An 18,265-nucleotide genomic window follows, 5' to 3' on the forward strand; every position below is an offset into this window, starting at 1 on the left:
GAGAAGGTTTATTAGTCTTATATTTCACACACAATCCCTTCGTCAAGAAATCTTCATTTCCTCTTCCCTCCCTCCCTCTTCCCCAAGATTGCACCTTTGGCCTTTCGTCGCAGGTTTATAGCGCGGTAGCGGTCGTGGGAGGTGCCACGGGCGGCGGCGGCGGCGGTCGGTTGTGGCCTGCGGTGGAGTGGTCTCTCGCTAGCGTGCCGATTGGTCGCGGGAGATTCGTCGAAGAAGGAAATGTTGGGGAGTCGGCATTTTGAGGTCCGCCGCGGGCTGGAGCGGCCCGATCTATGATGTGCGTGGTTGATTCCGCCTCGCAGTTCGTGGATTGTTTGGTCGTCCGCGCAGGGAAAAGAAGAAGGGGCTGCGGTTTGGTTCTCCGACGCCAGCTTCATGGCGACCACCAAGCGCGCCTACAAGTTACGTATCCTTTTGTTGCCCACCTTCTATTGAATTCAAAATTTTTTTTTTTCCCTTAGGGTATTTTTCGTGGTAATTAGGGAAAGCCCATCTTTGGAATCAAAATCGTTTTTTTTTTTTTCTGTTTTCTTTGATTTTTCGAACATTATTTTGGCAAGCCTGTTCAGTCCATTCTTGGTCATTCGATCCGGTTAACTTGCTACACTCATGTTCGTAAGATCTTATTTTGTTTGAAGTTTTGGATCTCTGTGATTTAGAAGTGATATTTGCAAGTCTTGACAAGAGTAAATCTAGAGGAATTTGTGGCACATTCTTCCAATGTCAACTGCCTAAAGATTGGAAGGAAGACTTCGAGGGTTCTTGTTACTGGAGGAGATGATAACAAGGTCAATATTTGGGCTATTGGAAAACCCAATGCCATAATGGTAGGTGCCTCTCTAGGTCGTCCCACCGGCCCAAACTTGTCTTACCTCTCTGTATGTTAAAGTGTTATACTTCTGATGGTCCAATTATTGTGTACCTTTTTGATCATTTGCAGAGCTTATCTGGTCATATGAGTGCGGTTGAGTCAGTAAGTTTTGATTCTTCAGAGGTGTCGGTGGCTGCTGGTGCAGCTAGCGGCTCAATAAAGTTGTGGGATTTGGAAGAGGCAAAGAGTAGGACACCTTATTTTGTTTTAGCAGTATTTAGATAGATGATTTCAGAAAGATAAACAAGATGTTTTATACGGTTGGCTCTTCTTGTATTTGATTTGTGCAGTCGTTCGCACGCTAACTGGCCACAGGTCAAACTGTATAGCTGTTGACTTTCATCCATTTGGAGAGTTCTTTGCTTCTGGGTCACTGGATACAAATCTAAAAATATGGGATATGAGAAGAAAAGGATGCATCCATACATACAAAGGTCACACACGAGGGGTTAATGCCATTAAATTCACCCCAGATGGGCGGTGGGTTGTTTCTGGCGGGGAAGACAATATTGTGAAGGTTTTGCCTCGACCTTATGGTTCACATCTTTGATTGCGCTAATGAAATTCATAAGAAATACTTTCTTTCCACTTATTTGATTGAAATCTTTGATGAAGTGGTCATGTTTGGTGAGTATTTGAACTTATCATGCTGGAGAAGTACCTTAACCTGTTGCTTTATTATGATAATTCTTTCTTTATTATCATAATTGATTTGACTTGTTTACATATACATAGGCGGAATAAATTAAAAATCATAAGTACCTTAACCCCCCTTTATCTCTTATCAACAGCTTTGGGATCTTACTGCTGGAAAGCTTTTACATGATTTCAAGCTCCATGAGGGCCAGATTCAGTGCATTGATTTTCATCCTAATGAGTTTCTGCTGGCAACAGGTTAGCCTGAGTGTCAAACTGTGGATTATATTATGAAGAGACTGTGGACTTTCGAACATCTATTGCCTGCAAAATTGTATATAGATGAGTGTGGACTTTCGAACATCTGATATCTCATGCTAATGTCATCTTCTGCCTCTATCTGATGATCAGGGAGCTTGAATTAACATATATGTATGTATTAGATTGTTTTGGTTGAAATGGATCTTCAAACATGTGGTGTGAGCTTTTAGTGGTTTGGCTTATTTGAATCTGTGGCCTTTCTCAAGTCCATTAGTTACTGTTGTTTGGTTGGTAGGATGGCTCATTCTTGTTGTGAACTCTGTTTTTGGAGCCTTTAGTTATTCATTGTATTGGAAGAAAACTGTTTGTGTTGCATCAGATAAGAGGCCTTTGGTGCTCACTCCTATGGTACCTCTGCTTTGTGCTTTGTTCTGATGTTCCAAATCTCAATTATGAATACCTTATTTTTCCTCTTCATATTAGGTAGCGTTGTTTATTCTATTTGCTATTGCAAATACTGTAAATGGCTCTGAATTCAACATAGAGAAAGCAATTGTTGTATTTTGATGAGGCATCTCCGACCAATTGAGATCACTAGATGTCACCTTTCTTTCAATGAAAATATTAAGGACATTGACCAAAACTTAAGGACAATTGATGTCAATTAATACAGTTTTAATGAAAAGTATGAATGTTAATACTACATGGTTAGACTGACTCTACAGTTTTTTATGGGCTACTAGGTAATTAGGTCATGAATCTTCCATCTATTGCAACTTTGTAGAATCATCTTATATATTAGTTGGATATACTGAATTGCATAGGCATTTTCTTGTTTTGTCAGCTAAGTGCTGCTAATAATGGTTTTAAGATTAAATTTTTAGATACATACATTTTATGTAGTTTACGAAGATTCTTTTGTACATTTGCTAATTTTGTGTCGCATATTCTTGCATTTGTATAGTCTTCTTTAATCTGCGGGCATATCTTTTACTTGTGGATGAAGAATTGCATGATATATAACTTGAGCAAGATCTGTGTTGTAAATGTAGTTAGTTATTGTCTATGTTTTCAGTTGTCACAAACTGAATTTTAAACAAATATTTTACAGGCTCAGCTGATAGAACTGTTAAGTTCTGGGATCTTGAAACTTTTGAGTTAATAGGGTCTGCTGGACCTGAGGTATTAAAAATTTACTGATATTTTCTTTTGGTTTTTCCCCGAAACTGTTTGGTCGAAGTCCTGTATAATATTTGGTTGAAGCTCTGTTGACTTTTTTTTCTAATTGGACCCGATTTGATATCTTATTCAATGTATATAATTTGAATATTTGTGTCGCTGACTTTTTGAATTGGTTATACCTCTTAGGCATGCCGTGATGTACAGGGAATCGTGTGGTGTCAGGTCTCTCTGCTGATACAGTAGAAAGAGTCAATGCAGTACAACTTAAGCTCAGTCCATTCAGGGCTTGGTTTTAGTTTGTTCATTTGAAAAATAAGATGAGGCCTAGCTTGATTTCTCATACATTAGACTAGCTAGGACATGGGTTTGACATGCCTTGCTGACTAATGGGTGAGTCTGACTCTGAAAAGGCTGGTGCTTGCTGAATTGGACCTTGCACACACTCAAAAATTTGGGCCTAGGGTGTATAGTTTTCTGCTTGTCCACCTAAGAACTTCCATCAAGGCATGTAACTGCAAGTTTCCTTGTCATACTTGCTTTTCTTCTTGGAATCGTTACCATTCTTTTTTACATTTTCTTATATATTTGCCTTAAGGGTGAGCCTTGACATTGCGGTAAGATTGCTTTGGCCCATGTGATCAAAGTTCGTTCAATTCTGCTTGCAGAAGTAAGGCTGCATATTTTGACCTGTCCAAACCTCCCCGACCCTGCATTTACAGGAGTCCCTTGCTAGTTATGAATTATAGTAGACATCCTATTAGTTGTTCCTGCTTTCTGTGCTAGTGCTGTCCTCTTTGCACTAGCCTTTTTGTCGTTCAACACACTAATAAATTATGAAGCATTTGAAAACCACTTACTTGGTTATCTTTTTTTTTTTTTTGAATAATTGATTTCATAGACTTCAGTATGGTTGTGCCATTTCCTATGCAGTTTTATTTTTTTCTAAATGTAGTTAATTGTGCTGCTCACTTAATAAGATTGTCTCCAGACTTCTGGTGTGCGATCTATGACATTTAATCCTGATGGGAGAACTTTGCTTTGTGGATTGCATGAAAGTCTGAAGGTAAACTCAATTGTTTTTTTTTTATGATAAATCTTTTTGCACATGTAATTGGTGAGCTTTTACAGATACTAACCTTAGTTATATCCAGATTTTTTCTTGGGAACCAATAAGATGCCATGATGCAGTGGATGTGGGATGGTCTAGACTATCAGATATGAATATTCACGAGGGAAAACTTCTTGGATGTTCATACAATCAAAGCTGTGTTGGAGTATGGGTTGTAGACCTCTCTGTGAGTTCTAACTCTTCATTCTTAATTTTCTTGTGTTCTATTGTTTATCATTTTTGGAGAAATATTGAGCATGGTACCTGGTTGTATATGTAAATTGACAACAGTAACACAATGTTATAAATTACAGCGTATTGAGCCATATGCAATTGCTAGTGCTGTTATAACAAATGGTCACTCAGAATTAAAGTCTACATCAAGTGGTAATCTGTCTCTGCAAGCTGATAACAACATAAAGTCTAGTATGGGGAGGCTATCGATATCGCAAAGTTCAGAACCAAATTCTAAGGAGACAAAACAAGTAGCATGTAGGTTTCTGGTCTTTTTTTATATATCTTTTGTTTAATTGTAAAGCTGCCATACTGAATATGTTCAAAGCACTAGAATATATATGGAAGAATTCACAATTTTTATGCTTTGTAACTGAAGCAGCTACAGTCATTCCTGGTACTCCTCAAAGAATTGCAACAAGTGCTGGCCAAAAAGCAACTACAATAACAACAGCACCTGTTGTTACTTCTGTAAAAAGAAGTTCATCAAAAGCTCAGGCTACGACCAATCTTCCTACCATCAACAAATCTGAAATAATTCCTGTTGTTGTCCCAAGAACTAGCCCCAGATTTGAGCTGTCCTCTGATTCTACCAAGAGCACTGGGGTTGGAAGAACAGTACCATATGATATCCAATCAAAATTTGCTAATTTTCAGAAGGTGTCAAACATCAGGGACGATTCAGACAAATCAGATATGTCCGTTCAGTCTGTGGGTACTGAACATAATGAACTTTTGGAACAAACTGCTATTTCTTCTTGCAATGCTGTAACTCAACCAGTGATTGCTGGAGAAAATAACTTCAATGATATTAAACGTGTTAGAACAAGGAGGTTAGGAGCAAACCTATTCAGAGAATCAAGTGCAAATTATGATCAGGAGAACTGTAAGTCTGAATCCTATTGTTGTATGTTGTGAGAATCCTTAATCCTTGATCTATCTTTTATGTGTTACAGCTAGATATTTGTATTATCAGATTTTCTGTAGCATTTTCATTTTTGCTTGTTACATCAAGTTTTGTTGTTTAGTGATGGATGTTGTTAATTCTCATGTATTCTCAAGCAACACACAGAAGTTATGTACCTTTTTTGCCTGGAATTAATCCTACTCATAACTTTGTATGTGATAATTATGACAAGTGACACTTTAAACTTTTATCATTTTTAGTAACAGCATATGTTCATTTTTAGTTTTCATTACAAGGTTTGCATGTTGTTGGTTGGCAAGGTATTGACAGGGTACTTGATCATTGATGCATGCTTATGTGTTATGCCAAGCACATAGCCTTGTGGCACATGTATACTGTGATTGATATGATATTATAGAAAAAAATAAGATAAATGCTATAAACCTGCACATTTATTTAGAGTGTTTAATGTTTTGTTATAGATCACAATAGATAGTGACAAGTAAGGAACATCCATAAATTGTTTCATCCGAAAATAAAAAGGTTCGTCATCACATATTGCTAAAGAGATGTAGAAGAGGCAACACAGATGTATAATAAAAGATGAAATCATCATTTTGTTTTCATTATTTCATAACTTGGTACCTAGTGCTAACTTCATATACAAATATAAATGTATATTTAACTGCTCACTATCAAAGTTGTACTATCAAAGAACCAACTGAGGGTCAAAGTCCTCTCAGGAAGAAAGATCCACAATCATTTTGGTATTTCATAAATGGCATTGCATGGTCAACATTATGATGTTGCATGTACCCTGTATCGGCTTAAATAGCCTTTGCTATAATACAGAGGAGATTTACCAGTTCATGTCCCTAATATATTTCTAACAGTTGATATAGGTTTTTGATTATCCAAAAACAAACAGTGATAAACTAACATGGAATTTGGACATTTTATACTAAAGATGTTAGGATATTTTGCTTCGAAAATATTGGTTTGAAGGGATTTTGAAGAGGGATTTTTTCCCTTTCCAGTTTTGAAGGGACATTTCAATCTTTATGATCAGTGAGGAACCCTCTTCTTGTTATATGCTGACATTTCAATGTAATGCAATAACCAATTTGTTTATTGAACTTATGCACAGTATATTGGATATGTGATTGGTACTTATACAGTTTTTTTGTTATATCTAGATAGCATTAGAGTCCATAAGCCAAAGGAAGCCTGCTCTTTTGATGTTCCAAAAGGAGGTATATATGACCTGCTTATTCTAAATGGTGCTTATATAATTGTGTTTCATACTTTGTATAATTTTCTACACTTGTAGGAAGAACTAAGTCACTTGTTGCAAACTGGGAAAGGAGGGAACGTTCTCCAACCTATGATGGACCAAGATTAAGTAGTTCCTCCGAGACAATGGCCGGTGCTAACTCCTTGTATTCTTTGGTAAAATTTTTACATGTCACTTTCTTTAAGTCTAGAGCTTTGGTCGTGCATCTGAATTTGACTTCTTAAACTTTGTATCAGATTGATTCTGCAAGCTTTAAAACTTAAAAGCATTTTTATGCATGAATTCTAAAGTATTGGTGATGATTCATATCTTTCAGCTTAGTTGCATTTGTTTTATCTTCATAAAACTTCTTAGTCACTGGGGGTTGAGAACCAACAGGCTAAGCCTTTATGCATTGGTCATTTCCTTATATTTTGTCGTACATTCGACCTAGTAACTTTTCCAACTTTTTGTCTTATCTATTATTTCAGAATTTGGAAAAATAAAATTTTGAGTTGTTCTCAATCCACTGTTCTAATCATCTCTTTTCTTTCAGAAAAAAATCTAATATAGTATTTATCTTCATTGAATTGAACAGAGGGGTCACAATCGAATTGCTGAAAAGGAGATCGTACCTGCTGCTTCTGATGAAGATGCTATTTCTTTTGTATTGGAAAAACATGACCAGTTCTTAAATGTGGCACAGTCTCGATTGACCAAACTACAGGTAAAATTATTATGTTGTTGATTTCTTATGCATTTTTAGTGGGTGAGAATGCCAATGGCATAACAGTGAAGATAATATGCATTATGTAGTCTAGTCAACTGAATTATAATTTTTTTACCTATTATCCCTCAGGTTAATGGAAATCTATGATTTTGCTGGCTCAGCCGCTTGATATTATGCACCTTGGATGTCATTCTTTTACTTGTTGTATGTGTATACCAATTTTGGCCAAAAAATCATGTCCTATGTCTCCTCTTTTTCCTTTTATTGGTCTATTTGGCTTCCTAACAAGATTCTGAATCAGGAAAGGTAAAATAGATTGACATCACCAGATTTTTCGCAAAATTGATGATCCAACCAATTCTCTAAGAAATCCCTATTGGTTCTTGGCTGCTTTTTGGCTAATTTCCATCCACTTTCTGTTGACACCCAATTTGTTGGGATAGATTGAATTGCCTTTGGTCGGTCCCAATTCGATTTGGCAGATTCAGATCCAAATCAGTTATGAAGAAAAGTACATGTTGTTGTCTACTACAATTATTGCAATGTTCACTGTCCAATCACCATGTGAGAGACCAATAAGGAGAGGGAGAGGAAAGGGAAGGATAGAGTATAGATCCTAATATCGTTTATTCGATTGTATCACAAAAAGGAGAGATGCCATATGTATATATATATACACACACACATCGCCCGACGCTTTATCGTTGTTATCTTCAGTATTATAGGATGATAGATTTTGTATCTTCTATACTCAATAAGTGGAATAATTATCTCCATCAATATGATTATCTTTATTTTTAAATAAATATTTTTAATGAATTTTATTTGTTTTTGTTGTTATAATTTATGTAATTTTTAGTCTCCATAATTTCATTACATGTATTTTTAAGTTGTGTTGTGAAATGAGGATAAAAGAATATTTAAGTACATAATGTTTGTGTTGCCCAAATTTTTATTTTCTGATATTATACTATTTTAATTCATTTTGAAGTTATTTTCTTGCCTGATCTTGATCTTATAAATCTAATCAGATTGATCTCGCCAATTCTGCTCATACGACCCTTAGCTAATCCTTATCCCAATTCCGATCTTGTAATCTATGATTGTACACCAACCTTGCTCTCATTGTTTGGACATCGATCTTGTTGTTGAGGTTCTTAATCACATCAATCGTCATGGTGGCCACTGTATTGGTTAAGTTCTGCAGGTACCGTACCACTACTGTGACTTCTCCGAAGGTTCTTGGCATTAGGTTTGCAGCAGACACCTTATCAGATCAAGGCCCTCGTTATCAGCATATACTAGAGCAGCCACTGTTGGCATGACCATTTTATTTAGGAAGACAAAATTCCAAGGCTGAATTACATCAGTTCCTCACATGAGTTTTGCATGGCCTGGCTGGCGAATCTCTTCCAGCATGAGTAGAGTAAACCCAAAAAAATCTGCACAATCTAGGCTTTGACCAAGACAAGCTAATTTGTCAGCCACCTTGTTACGACTACATAACCCAGCAGGCCATCGACATGGCCATTGGCAACATGGTTACTGTTGCAACTCGCCCGTTTGGGTCCAGCTAGCATCCCCTTGTTATGAATAACTAGAACATGGTTGAGTTGATTGATAAAACAATATCTTAAAGCAAACCAGGTTATATTCTCAATGGTCCTAGGCTAACAATTTGAGATGATAATTTTGCTAATATCTAACAAAACAAAATGAAGGATGATGATAAGGCAAAGATTGTAGTTGGATTGCACTATTATGTTTACTGATGAGTCTATCTGAGATGTATATCATTTTGGGTCTTGATTTTGTTTTATGTTTTATATGTTTGATTGTATAAATTTGATATTCTACTACATGAAACCTTTATGGAAAATTCTATCCTATTACAACAAAATTTTTTAACAGTATTTTTGTGAATTTATGCTAGTGAGCTTGATTTGGGCTCACGGATTTGAAACCTATAAATATGCTAGGTTTCCACCTACCACCACATGCTACTTGCAACATTATTTGTCACCTTTATTGGCTTCCCATGGGTTATCATGAAACTAACAAGCCTAAAATTTTATATCTTAGTTAAAATGATTTGTGTCTTGTGATTCTGTAGAGCAGGCTGTGTGATAACACTCTGGGGCACAAGCAAACAACAACAACAATCTAGAATGTGTCCCAACTATATGGGGCACAAGGAAATTGTACAAAAACCTCTTTAGATCTGCGACATCTGTCCTCATACTGAAACTCCCATTTCTGCTATAAGAAACAATTGGAATCATTGATCAATATTGATCAATGATTGGAATCTTTGATCAGTCTGTGCCTTGGGTAATCAGTTACTGACCTGAAACGGTTTTGTTGCTCATGTTTCTCACTTATATGATTCAATAAAGCTGTGCTTGTTCTCATCAGCCCCAAAATGTACATGGCATGTTTCTTGAGTTCTGAATTCCCAATACTCTAAAAGTATTCATTCATATAAAAAAGGACAGCCCGGTGCACAAGGTCTGTTCTTTTGAGGGTCATGTAGGTAGAGAGACCATTTCCCTCGACTCACCCTAATTATATAGATAACAAAGGAGCAACCTACTTTGGCATCTAAAGATCTGTCCCCTCTAAAAGCATTCATGCATCAAACAGTTTTATGTTTCAGTTGCTCATATTTTCTTGAATAAAAAACGGATAGAACCTGCCATATGATTTTACACAAAATTGTATCTTTAAGTGAGGCCAATTGCTTTGATCCGATTAAACTCAAAGGCACATTTTCTTTTTTATTTGTTTGCAAGATGTCCAAAATTGTGACTGCCCTATTGGGAACTTTGTATCACTGGAATATTTTGGTTCCATGGACATTACAATATCTGATACTTTTCATCGTCACTGGAAATCTGCTTCTCAGCACCATATTGTCATAAATTTGGCTATTTGTATTTTACTTGATTTACAAATTTATAAATATTTTTTTGCATTTTATTTTGTTGGTTCTTAAACTAGGATATTTGTTGGCCATAGTAACCTGTCATGAAGCCTCTTACATTTATGCTTATTCAGTCATGCCTGACTTCCGAAAAGTAATATACAATTCTAGATATTAAATGCAATGGAACATTTGTGCTTCCTAACAACAGAAGTTAAATTGATTTCCTATATTATTGACGGAACACCTCAGCTCTTTTTTTCTCTTATGTTAGGAACCCTTATTGTTTCCCTGTTTGTTCAGTTTGAAACAACGAAGGCAAAAAAAATATAGAAACTTTCTTGGCATTTGCTGAAAGTTGTTCCAAGTTGGCAGCATCATGTTGGCACAAAAAAATTTCATTGCTTTTAATAAGCTATTCTGAATTTTAAGAAGTGATTGAAAATGAGTTAACCATGTGCATGATGTCCAAGCTTTATGTACAACTTGCAGATAGTTTACCGACTTTGGGAAAGAAATGACATCAAGGGTGTTATTAGTGCAATCGAGAAGATGTCTGATCATGCTGTATGACCTCTACTCTGCTGTGTTTTCAGATATCAAAGTTCTACCTCTAACTGTTTTGATAATATAATGCAGGTCTCTGCTGATGTATTAAGTTCTCTAATGGATAAAAGTGATATCATCACTCTGGATATATGCACAGCTCTATTGCCTCTCCTCACTAGCCTTCTTGAAAGTAAGATGGATAGGTATGCTTCCATCAGTTCCTTGTGTGGCTATCTTGCTTGTATATCCAATAGTCAATAGTCTCAGCGTTGTTTTATCTGGGAGCCATTCATTGTTTAATTACCTAGACTTCTCTACTATATTTTTTTATTTATATTATTCGGCCTTAAATTTGGCTTGCTTTTAGGGCATCCTAGTCCATTGTCAACCTTTGGTAAAGCAGATAGTTTTAGGTATTTCATGCCTCGAGACCAAGCATTGAGCTTGAGGATGGTACTTGCACTTGTTTCTAGATCCATCTACTGTATGCATTGAGGTTGAGGATTAGCAATTTTGTTGGTTTAGTACATTGTTTCCAGCGCAAACTAATTGTGATAACATCACTTGCTGTCTCTCTCCGTTGAAGGCATCTTGGTATTTCGTTGGAAATGTTGCTGAAGCTTGTCAGGATCTTTGGTCCTGTGATCAGTTCAACCTTGTCAGCAGGTCCGTCTGTTGGTGTTGATCTTCAAGCAGAGCAGAGGTTTGCTTTCATGTGGTCTTTTTGTTTTGTTGAGTTTACCAACTTCTAGAGCTCTGCTTCTACAACGAACCATTAGTAATGTTCTTCCGTAACCATTTTCTCTATTCACTATAGGCTGGAACGGTGCAACTTGTGCTTCATTGAGCTGGAGAAGGTCAAACATAGGATTTCTTTGCTGATAAGGTGATATATAATCTTACTTTTCTATGATTACTGCCAAAGTAACAAGAGACGGCTAACTTTGAAATGTAAAAATTACTGGTTTTGAATTGGAAAATACTCAAAACTGTACACCCAATGACCAAAAACTGTAGCTTAGATCGATTAGAGATGAAATCATGATGGATTCTTTCTTGTCATTCTTTTTTCAGTAAAATTTATTCTCCCATATATAAAAAATCTAAATGCATTTTACTTGGACTTTGACAGACGAGGAGGGTCCATTGCAAAGTCTGCGAAGGAGCTGAATCTTGCCCTCCAGAACATGTTGTGACTAACATATATTTACACTTGTATAGTGGATTTGCCATTCTTTAGACCACTTGCCTCCCCATTACAAGCTAATCATTGGGCGCAGACAATGGGCCTTACAGATTTGGGTGCCGAAGCTGACCTTAAGCATTCTAACTGTGATCTAACATCTATGCAATTAGCGAAGTTGAGTCCATTCTGTAGCATGTGAAGAGAATATACCTACGAAAGCAGTACAGAAAGAAGTTCCACAATACAAGAGAATCAACTGGAACATAACTGCTATGTCATCATAAGAGTGGGCTTTGCTGTCCTCTACAAAGGTTGGCTGCATATGAGGTGTTTGTATTTTTTCATTGTGACAAATTCGCTCCTAGTAAAGTTTTTATTTGCTTGGAATTGGATTAAGTTGCCGAGGCCTTCAATTGTTAGGTTGAGAAGGCTAAGAGGCGACTTTTTCTTTATTTCTTTCTTGTATCACGATTTGAACAACCAAAGAAAAAAAGAAAGAGTGAAAGCTTATCAACAAATTTGAATCAGAAATTTCTCTTCTTGTTGCATCTTTCAGGTCTGCAAGATTTGTTGGTTGCAAGTCCTGTGCTAGGTAAAATGCAAATTCTGTTTAGCTGCTGCTTCTGCTGTTTCCTGACTTGTAGTCAAAGTAACCATTGAAATCACAATGCTTGAAGTTTTAACCCTGAATGAAGTAAGAACTCAGGGCTGGCATGTTAAAATCTTGAAACATTGTGGCTCATGCTACACTTGCAAATCCAGGTATTGATGTCTACCTTTAACTGTCACCAATGCTTGATGACTAGTGTTTATGTGAAAAATGATCATCGAATTATGTTTTCTGTGATGATGATTGTGTTCCATCGTGGACTGATCTGCTTGTCTGCCTCTTTCAGTGCATGTTACTGATCCTTGCACAGTGATTCTGATGACAAACTCAGTTCTGTGTCAATTAATCTGTAAAGGTTCTGCAGAGGCAGCCAACCTTTTTATCACTGTGATCAGAAGCAAATAGATTGATATTGATGACAATATAATTTTGCACAGACACTCATCAAAATAATTTGCGAGTAACATGCAATCACAAACTTCAATCTTCATTAATTGCCTCTTTAATTGCTTAAAAAGCATGGAATCCATGAAAATACTTAAAACAAGATGTAACTCTTCAAGTAAAATGGATCCCTCTAATTCCCAACTCATTATGACAAGTAAGAACTTGCCTGTAAGCTGTTGCTACAACACATAAAGGCAGCAAATTGATAGCAAAATCATCAGCAGGATAAGTTGCAGTAGTTTTCTAACATTTGCGAATCATTTCACGATGCAGATCTTTATGACAGATGCAACGCCAATGCGGTGCAGTGCAACAACTGCATCTCCTGGCTTGCAAAGTCGTTTCTCCACTGCTGACCTGAGTGCTGCCTCCAAGATCATCTCTGTTGACTCCGAGTCAGTAGCCTTGGCAGAACCCTCAGCCAGCAGGGGAACAAGACCCCTATAGATAAGGCTGTGCCTTGCAGGGCCCTCATCACTGACGCTCCAGTCGAATGAATCGGTCGTCAGCACTGGAACCACCACTGATAGGATTGGAACTCTAGGCCGATACTTGGCAACCAACTTGGCTGTGGTGCCACCGCGAGTCAGGACGACGATCAATGTGGCTCTCGCTTTGTTAGCTGTGCGAACTGCAGATGAAGCAAGGCTCTCCAACGGGCTCATAGGAAGAGGAGTAGATCTAATCATCTCCTTAAAGATGGCTTCATAGTCAAGGGAGGACTCAGCCTCGATGCATATCCGCGCCATGATTTTTACTGCAAGCTCTGGGTATGCACCGGCTGCGCTCTCACCACTGAGCATGACACAGTCCGTGCCATCTAGAACAGCATTGGCAACATCGGTGGCCTCAGCACGAGTTGGGCGAGGGGACTTGATCATGGATTCGAGCATTTGAGTGGCTGTGACAACAGGTTTTCCAGCAAGATTGCATTTGTAAATCATCATCTTCTGAGCAAGGAAAATTTTCTCGACAGGTATCTCCATCCCAAGATCACCTCGAGCAACCATGAAGGCATCTGTCTCCCTTAGTATATCATCGAAATTAATCACACCCTCCTGGTTCTCAACCTACACAAACCAATAGCAAATCAAATATATGAATCACTAATATTTCACTACGATCTATTCATGATAGAAGATTGTAAAACAAAGAATTATCAAAGCTGAGCTCACAATATTATCAGTCTAAGAAGGAATAACTTGAGGAACCTTGTACACCAAGAAATCATGTCCATGCATGAAAAACAGATGCGATACTGCCGGTTAATCTGAAAGCCGATTAATACTAGCACCGAAAGCAAGTGTGTACAACACCTAATGCTTCCAGATATTTGAATAAGCAAGACATGTCTACATCTATAAGAGACAATTGATGCTTTCCGAAATAATTGACCGAAAAATTAGGTATACCAGTGCGATAAGAAGCTGCATGACAGTCTAGGTTTGGAATACAGACCTTTGACATTAATTTTATGCTTTTTGCATTTGGTCCTAGAACCTTCCGAACAGTAACAAGATCTGAACCTTTACGGACAAACGACAGTGCAATCATATCAATGTTGTTAGGAACACCCCATCCTAGGATGTCTTCCTTATCTTTCTCTGTCAGTGTGGGGAGATCCACCACAACACCAGGCAAATTGACATTCTTCCTCTCACCTAACTTTGCAGTATTCTCACAGCGGCATCTCACGGTTCCAGCACCTGGGTCACATGACAGCACAGTCATGGTTATTGTACCATCCGCACACAAGATGCTGTTCCCAGGTTTCAAGTCTAAAGGAAGCTTCTTATAACTCATAGAAATCATGTTCTCATCGCCCTTGATGCTGTAATCCGTGCTAATTGTGATTTCTTGACCCTCTGTAAGTTGGATAGGTTTGCCGTCCTTCAGGAAGCCAGTGCGAATCTCAGGCCCCTGTGACAACACAAACAGGTTAGCAATATGCATGGCATATTAATCAACAGACTGAAAAATCAAAAAGAAAAAATCTTGCAAAAGAAGATTAAAGAATTGGAATCAGCACAAATTAAACGAAACACTTCTCCTACTACATAGGAACCCCACTACCTACGAGATAAGAAATAAAGCTGAAAGATCAATCATTATCTAGTTAAGAGAGAGCTTGAATATATTCAAATTCTTTACGGAAATTGATCTGATCAAATCTGAAAAAGAAAACTACAATCTAGATAAATCCTAATTTGCAAACATCTCAATTTGGATTCTGCCCATCAATGATTCAATCAACCTCGGGCTGCATCATATATACCATTAAATAAGCATTTTGATCCACATACTAGTTCATAGGAATGCTTTGAAACCAGAAAAAGGCCCTTTTGGGTCAGCCAGGTTGATCTGTCTGAATGGTGACTGCATAATTGGTTGGGCCATCAAGGACTGGTAAATATCAACACAGAATAACAACAATCAATCAGAGATTGTAAATGATGATGATAACAATATCCTGATAATGGAATCAAAAACCAAAAGATGTCAACTAGATAAACATATGGCAGTCTCAAGCAATTTCAAAATATTCAACGTAGCATTGTGCGATTACCCCCAACCATGAGCATGATCCTCTAAGTTCCAGAACAATGGAACTTTTTAGCAGGTTAAGCCTCAAGGGAGACAAAATGTTTAACTAACATTTACATGCATAGCAGGTTGACCATCAAGGGAAACAAAAAAACTATAACCAACATTTACATGTAGAGCCAGAATACTTCCCGATTGGCTCATTAAATATGATCAACCACGTTCAATATCCATGGACCATTTAGAAGAGAGAGCAGAAAATGATATGTGTTCAAAAGGTAACACATCAAAGAGAAGGGGCTAAATAGATTAGCCATACTAAATTGTATGCCATACCTCTCATGCAATGACAAAATTTATAGTCTACTCATAGATGGAGGAATAACTTCATTTCTTCTAATGAAGTTGTAGTTCTGTGCCTAGCTCTGACAGGACTAGTTGTATTTTACTTGGTCAATCTAGTTGGGTAATTAATGAGCTCTAAAGTCTTTATAGAGGATTCACTTCAGACGGCAGGATATCCAGCAACAGCATTAGACCACAAGTATATTACTATACTGCGTATACATGACTAAGCAGATTTCTAATATGAAGTAAAAGGATTCAAATGAACCTATTTGGTGTGATGGTTTGAAATTCATAGGTGACAATTATCGAATGGATCTTTGGTTCTCACTTACGGAATCATATTTTCCTCCTGTTCATGGATGGATAACGAAAAGACTCCAAGATCTGGCAATTTGTCTCAAGTCTCCGGTGGAGAACCATAATAAGATCATGGAGCGTTTTCATGAAAAGTAGTAATAGCTATTGGAATCATGAACCATTAGGCTAAATCCACCAACTAAATGACATAACAGTCAAAGTGAGCTCATCTTGGCAAGAAAGCTCAAAGGATTCCAGATCTCTGATCAATTTGCATGAATATATATATAATGTCAAAGTGAGAGGATAAGTAAAGGTATCTGTGAACTTAAAACATACAAATTAAGTATCAAGTATGTAAAATGCTAATACAAACAGAGCAAGTGAAAATCTACATTCGCCATCACCAATTTGCAATTCAACAGCAAAAAGTCTGCGTTAGCTGAGATACCCAATATGATTCCAGGGAAGTAAAAGAAAAAATAAGCAACTAAAATCAGAATAGTGAGAATATTAAAGGCTTACAAAACACTTGCCTGAAGATTATACAAGGCTAATTCAAAGTGACAGGGGATGAGTTAAATAAACTTGATCAGCACATAAGTAGCAGGAGATGACTTATCACTAGAAGGTGGCAATACATATGCAAGATAAGCAAAACAACCACAAGATGCTATCATGCCAACACAGTGCCATCATGGTCGCATGCGGCAACATGGCAAACCTGCATTCTGCATCAGTTAGACCAATTGATACTCTATAGACCATTTCTATGCGATAAATTAGCAACAGATGAAGGATCATAAGAGAACGGAAGACGACCTTGGTATCGAGCATGACGGCGCACAAGATCTGGGTGTTGTGCATGGCGACCCTGAGGTTGTCAAGGGTCTCCTGGTGGTACTCGTGTGTCCCGTGCGAGAAGTTGAACCTGGCGACGTTCATGCCCGCCCTGAGCAGCTTCTCCAGCATCGGCACCGACCTCGACGCCGGCCCGAGCGTGCACACGATCTTCGTCTTCGGCACGCGCCCGTCGCTTGGCAGCTCCTTCAGGATCCCCTCGATGTCGATGTTCGCCATCCTCCCGCAAAATCCCCAGACGAAATCCCACACAAATGAAACCGATGATGATGTCCGACTCCAAGGCAGCCGAAAGCCGATCAAACGTGCCAACTTTAAGGTAAAAAGTGCCGAGTTGGAGATCAAACTGATCGGAGAGCAGATCGTAAACAGGATCAAAGATCAGAAGCAAAAACAAGAGATCAACTTCTTCACCATATCAACAATCCATTAGCAGAAAACGAAGGCAGAAATGGAAACCTAGTTATGCGCTCCCTCCTCCTCCGGCGTTCTCTTCCACTTCACCGTGGCTTCGTGCGGAACACGATAGACTGGGGCGCCATTTAAGTTCGCCCCGTCCGCGGGAATCGTACGAGAAACGCGAATGTCTAAATCCGACGGCGGTTGCTTTTTGGCTTTCGAATGTGATCCGGTGACGGGCCCAGGGGCCTCAGCCGTCCGATACGTGTGATGTGCGGTCCGATGGACACCGTCACGAGAGGCACGAGAAGGCTGTCGATTGCATCTCCGCGGGGCTGAGAAACGCGCATCTTCGCACCCATGGTATTTTAAAAGCGAGGAAACGTCTGGACCGTCCGATGTGCAAGACGTACGGTCAGATGCACTCCGTCGCGAGTGGCAGAGCACACCAGTTTGGGAGGGATAATTCAGTTACCTACTCATGAATGTACACGGTACCGTACCTGTCTTGTGATTCATGAGAAAGGATGGATCCCACAAATAGGAGGAAATGAGCCCTGAAGGAACCATGGTCGCCCACGGTGTCGGGCGACGCGTGGGGCGCAGCGCGTGGGTTTACAATGTGGGCAAAGCAGGCTGCTGGTTTTGTCTCAAGAATCGCGTCGCGCCGGACGACGAGTTCGTTCGTTGTCGGGCTATAACCGGACAGGTGCGCCGACCAAAGCGACAGCATGCATTTCCTGACGGTTTTACATTTCTATCCTTGGATATTCTTTAAATGACACTTTTACCCCTCAGAACACTACAGCTACAGATCTAACATATATTTTTCATACATATTTAACATATATCACCTTTTTTTTAACACTTAAGTATCC

General features: G+C 38.4%; 2 protein-coding genes across 4 annotated transcripts; one reads left to right on the forward strand and one right to left on the reverse strand.

Moving 5' to 3' along the window:
* On the forward strand, window positions 1-12,386 carry LOC135593686 (katanin p80 WD40 repeat-containing subunit B1 homolog KTN80.4-like). Of its 3 annotated transcripts, none has more exons than XM_065083910.1 (18): window positions 1-427; window positions 718-848; window positions 962-1,079; window positions 1,183-1,409; window positions 1,684-1,786; window positions 2,901-2,971; window positions 3,960-4,034; window positions 4,123-4,266; window positions 4,394-4,571; window positions 4,693-5,199; window positions 6,417-6,473; window positions 6,551-6,669; window positions 7,092-7,220; window positions 10,639-10,713; window positions 10,786-10,898; window positions 11,282-11,398; window positions 11,513-11,581; window positions 11,828-12,386. In XM_065083910.1, the coding sequence occupies exons 1-18, from the start codon at window positions 397-399 to the stop codon at window positions 11,889-11,891; spliced, it is 2,328 nt and encodes a 775-aa protein (XP_064939982.1). In that variant the 5' UTR covers window positions 1-396; the 3' UTR covers window positions 11,892-12,386. The 3 variants fall into 3 exon arrangements, with proteins under 3 accessions (XP_064939982.1, XP_064939984.1, XP_064939983.1); XM_065083911.1 differs by having other exon boundaries at window positions 257-427; window positions 4,696-5,199; window positions 11,828-12,194; XM_065083912.1 differs by lacking the exons at window positions 718-848; window positions 962-1,079; window positions 1,183-1,409 and having other exon boundaries at window positions 146-422; window positions 11,828-12,194.
* A 591-nt stretch (window positions 12,387-12,977) lies between these two features.
* On the reverse strand, window positions 12,978-17,583 carry LOC135593688 (pyruvate kinase, cytosolic isozyme). The gene is made up of 4 exons (XM_065083913.1): window positions 17,448-17,583; window positions 16,950-17,334; window positions 14,397-14,858; window positions 12,978-14,008 (listed from the first exon to the last, which is right to left on the reverse strand). The coding sequence occupies exons 2-4, from the start codon at window positions 17,205-17,207 to the stop codon at window positions 13,196-13,198; spliced, it is 1,533 nt and encodes a 510-aa protein (XP_064939985.1). The 5' UTR covers window positions 17,208-17,334; window positions 17,448-17,583; the 3' UTR covers window positions 12,978-13,195.
* Window positions 17,584-18,265: the final 682 nt, after the last annotated feature.

The sequence above is a fragment of the Musa acuminata genome, chromosome BXJ1-9 (assembly GCF_036884655.1).
Source record: "Musa acuminata AAA Group cultivar baxijiao chromosome BXJ1-9, Cavendish_Baxijiao_AAA, whole genome shotgun sequence".
Lineage (NCBI taxonomy): Eukaryota > Viridiplantae > Streptophyta > Magnoliopsida > Zingiberales > Musaceae > Musa > Musa acuminata.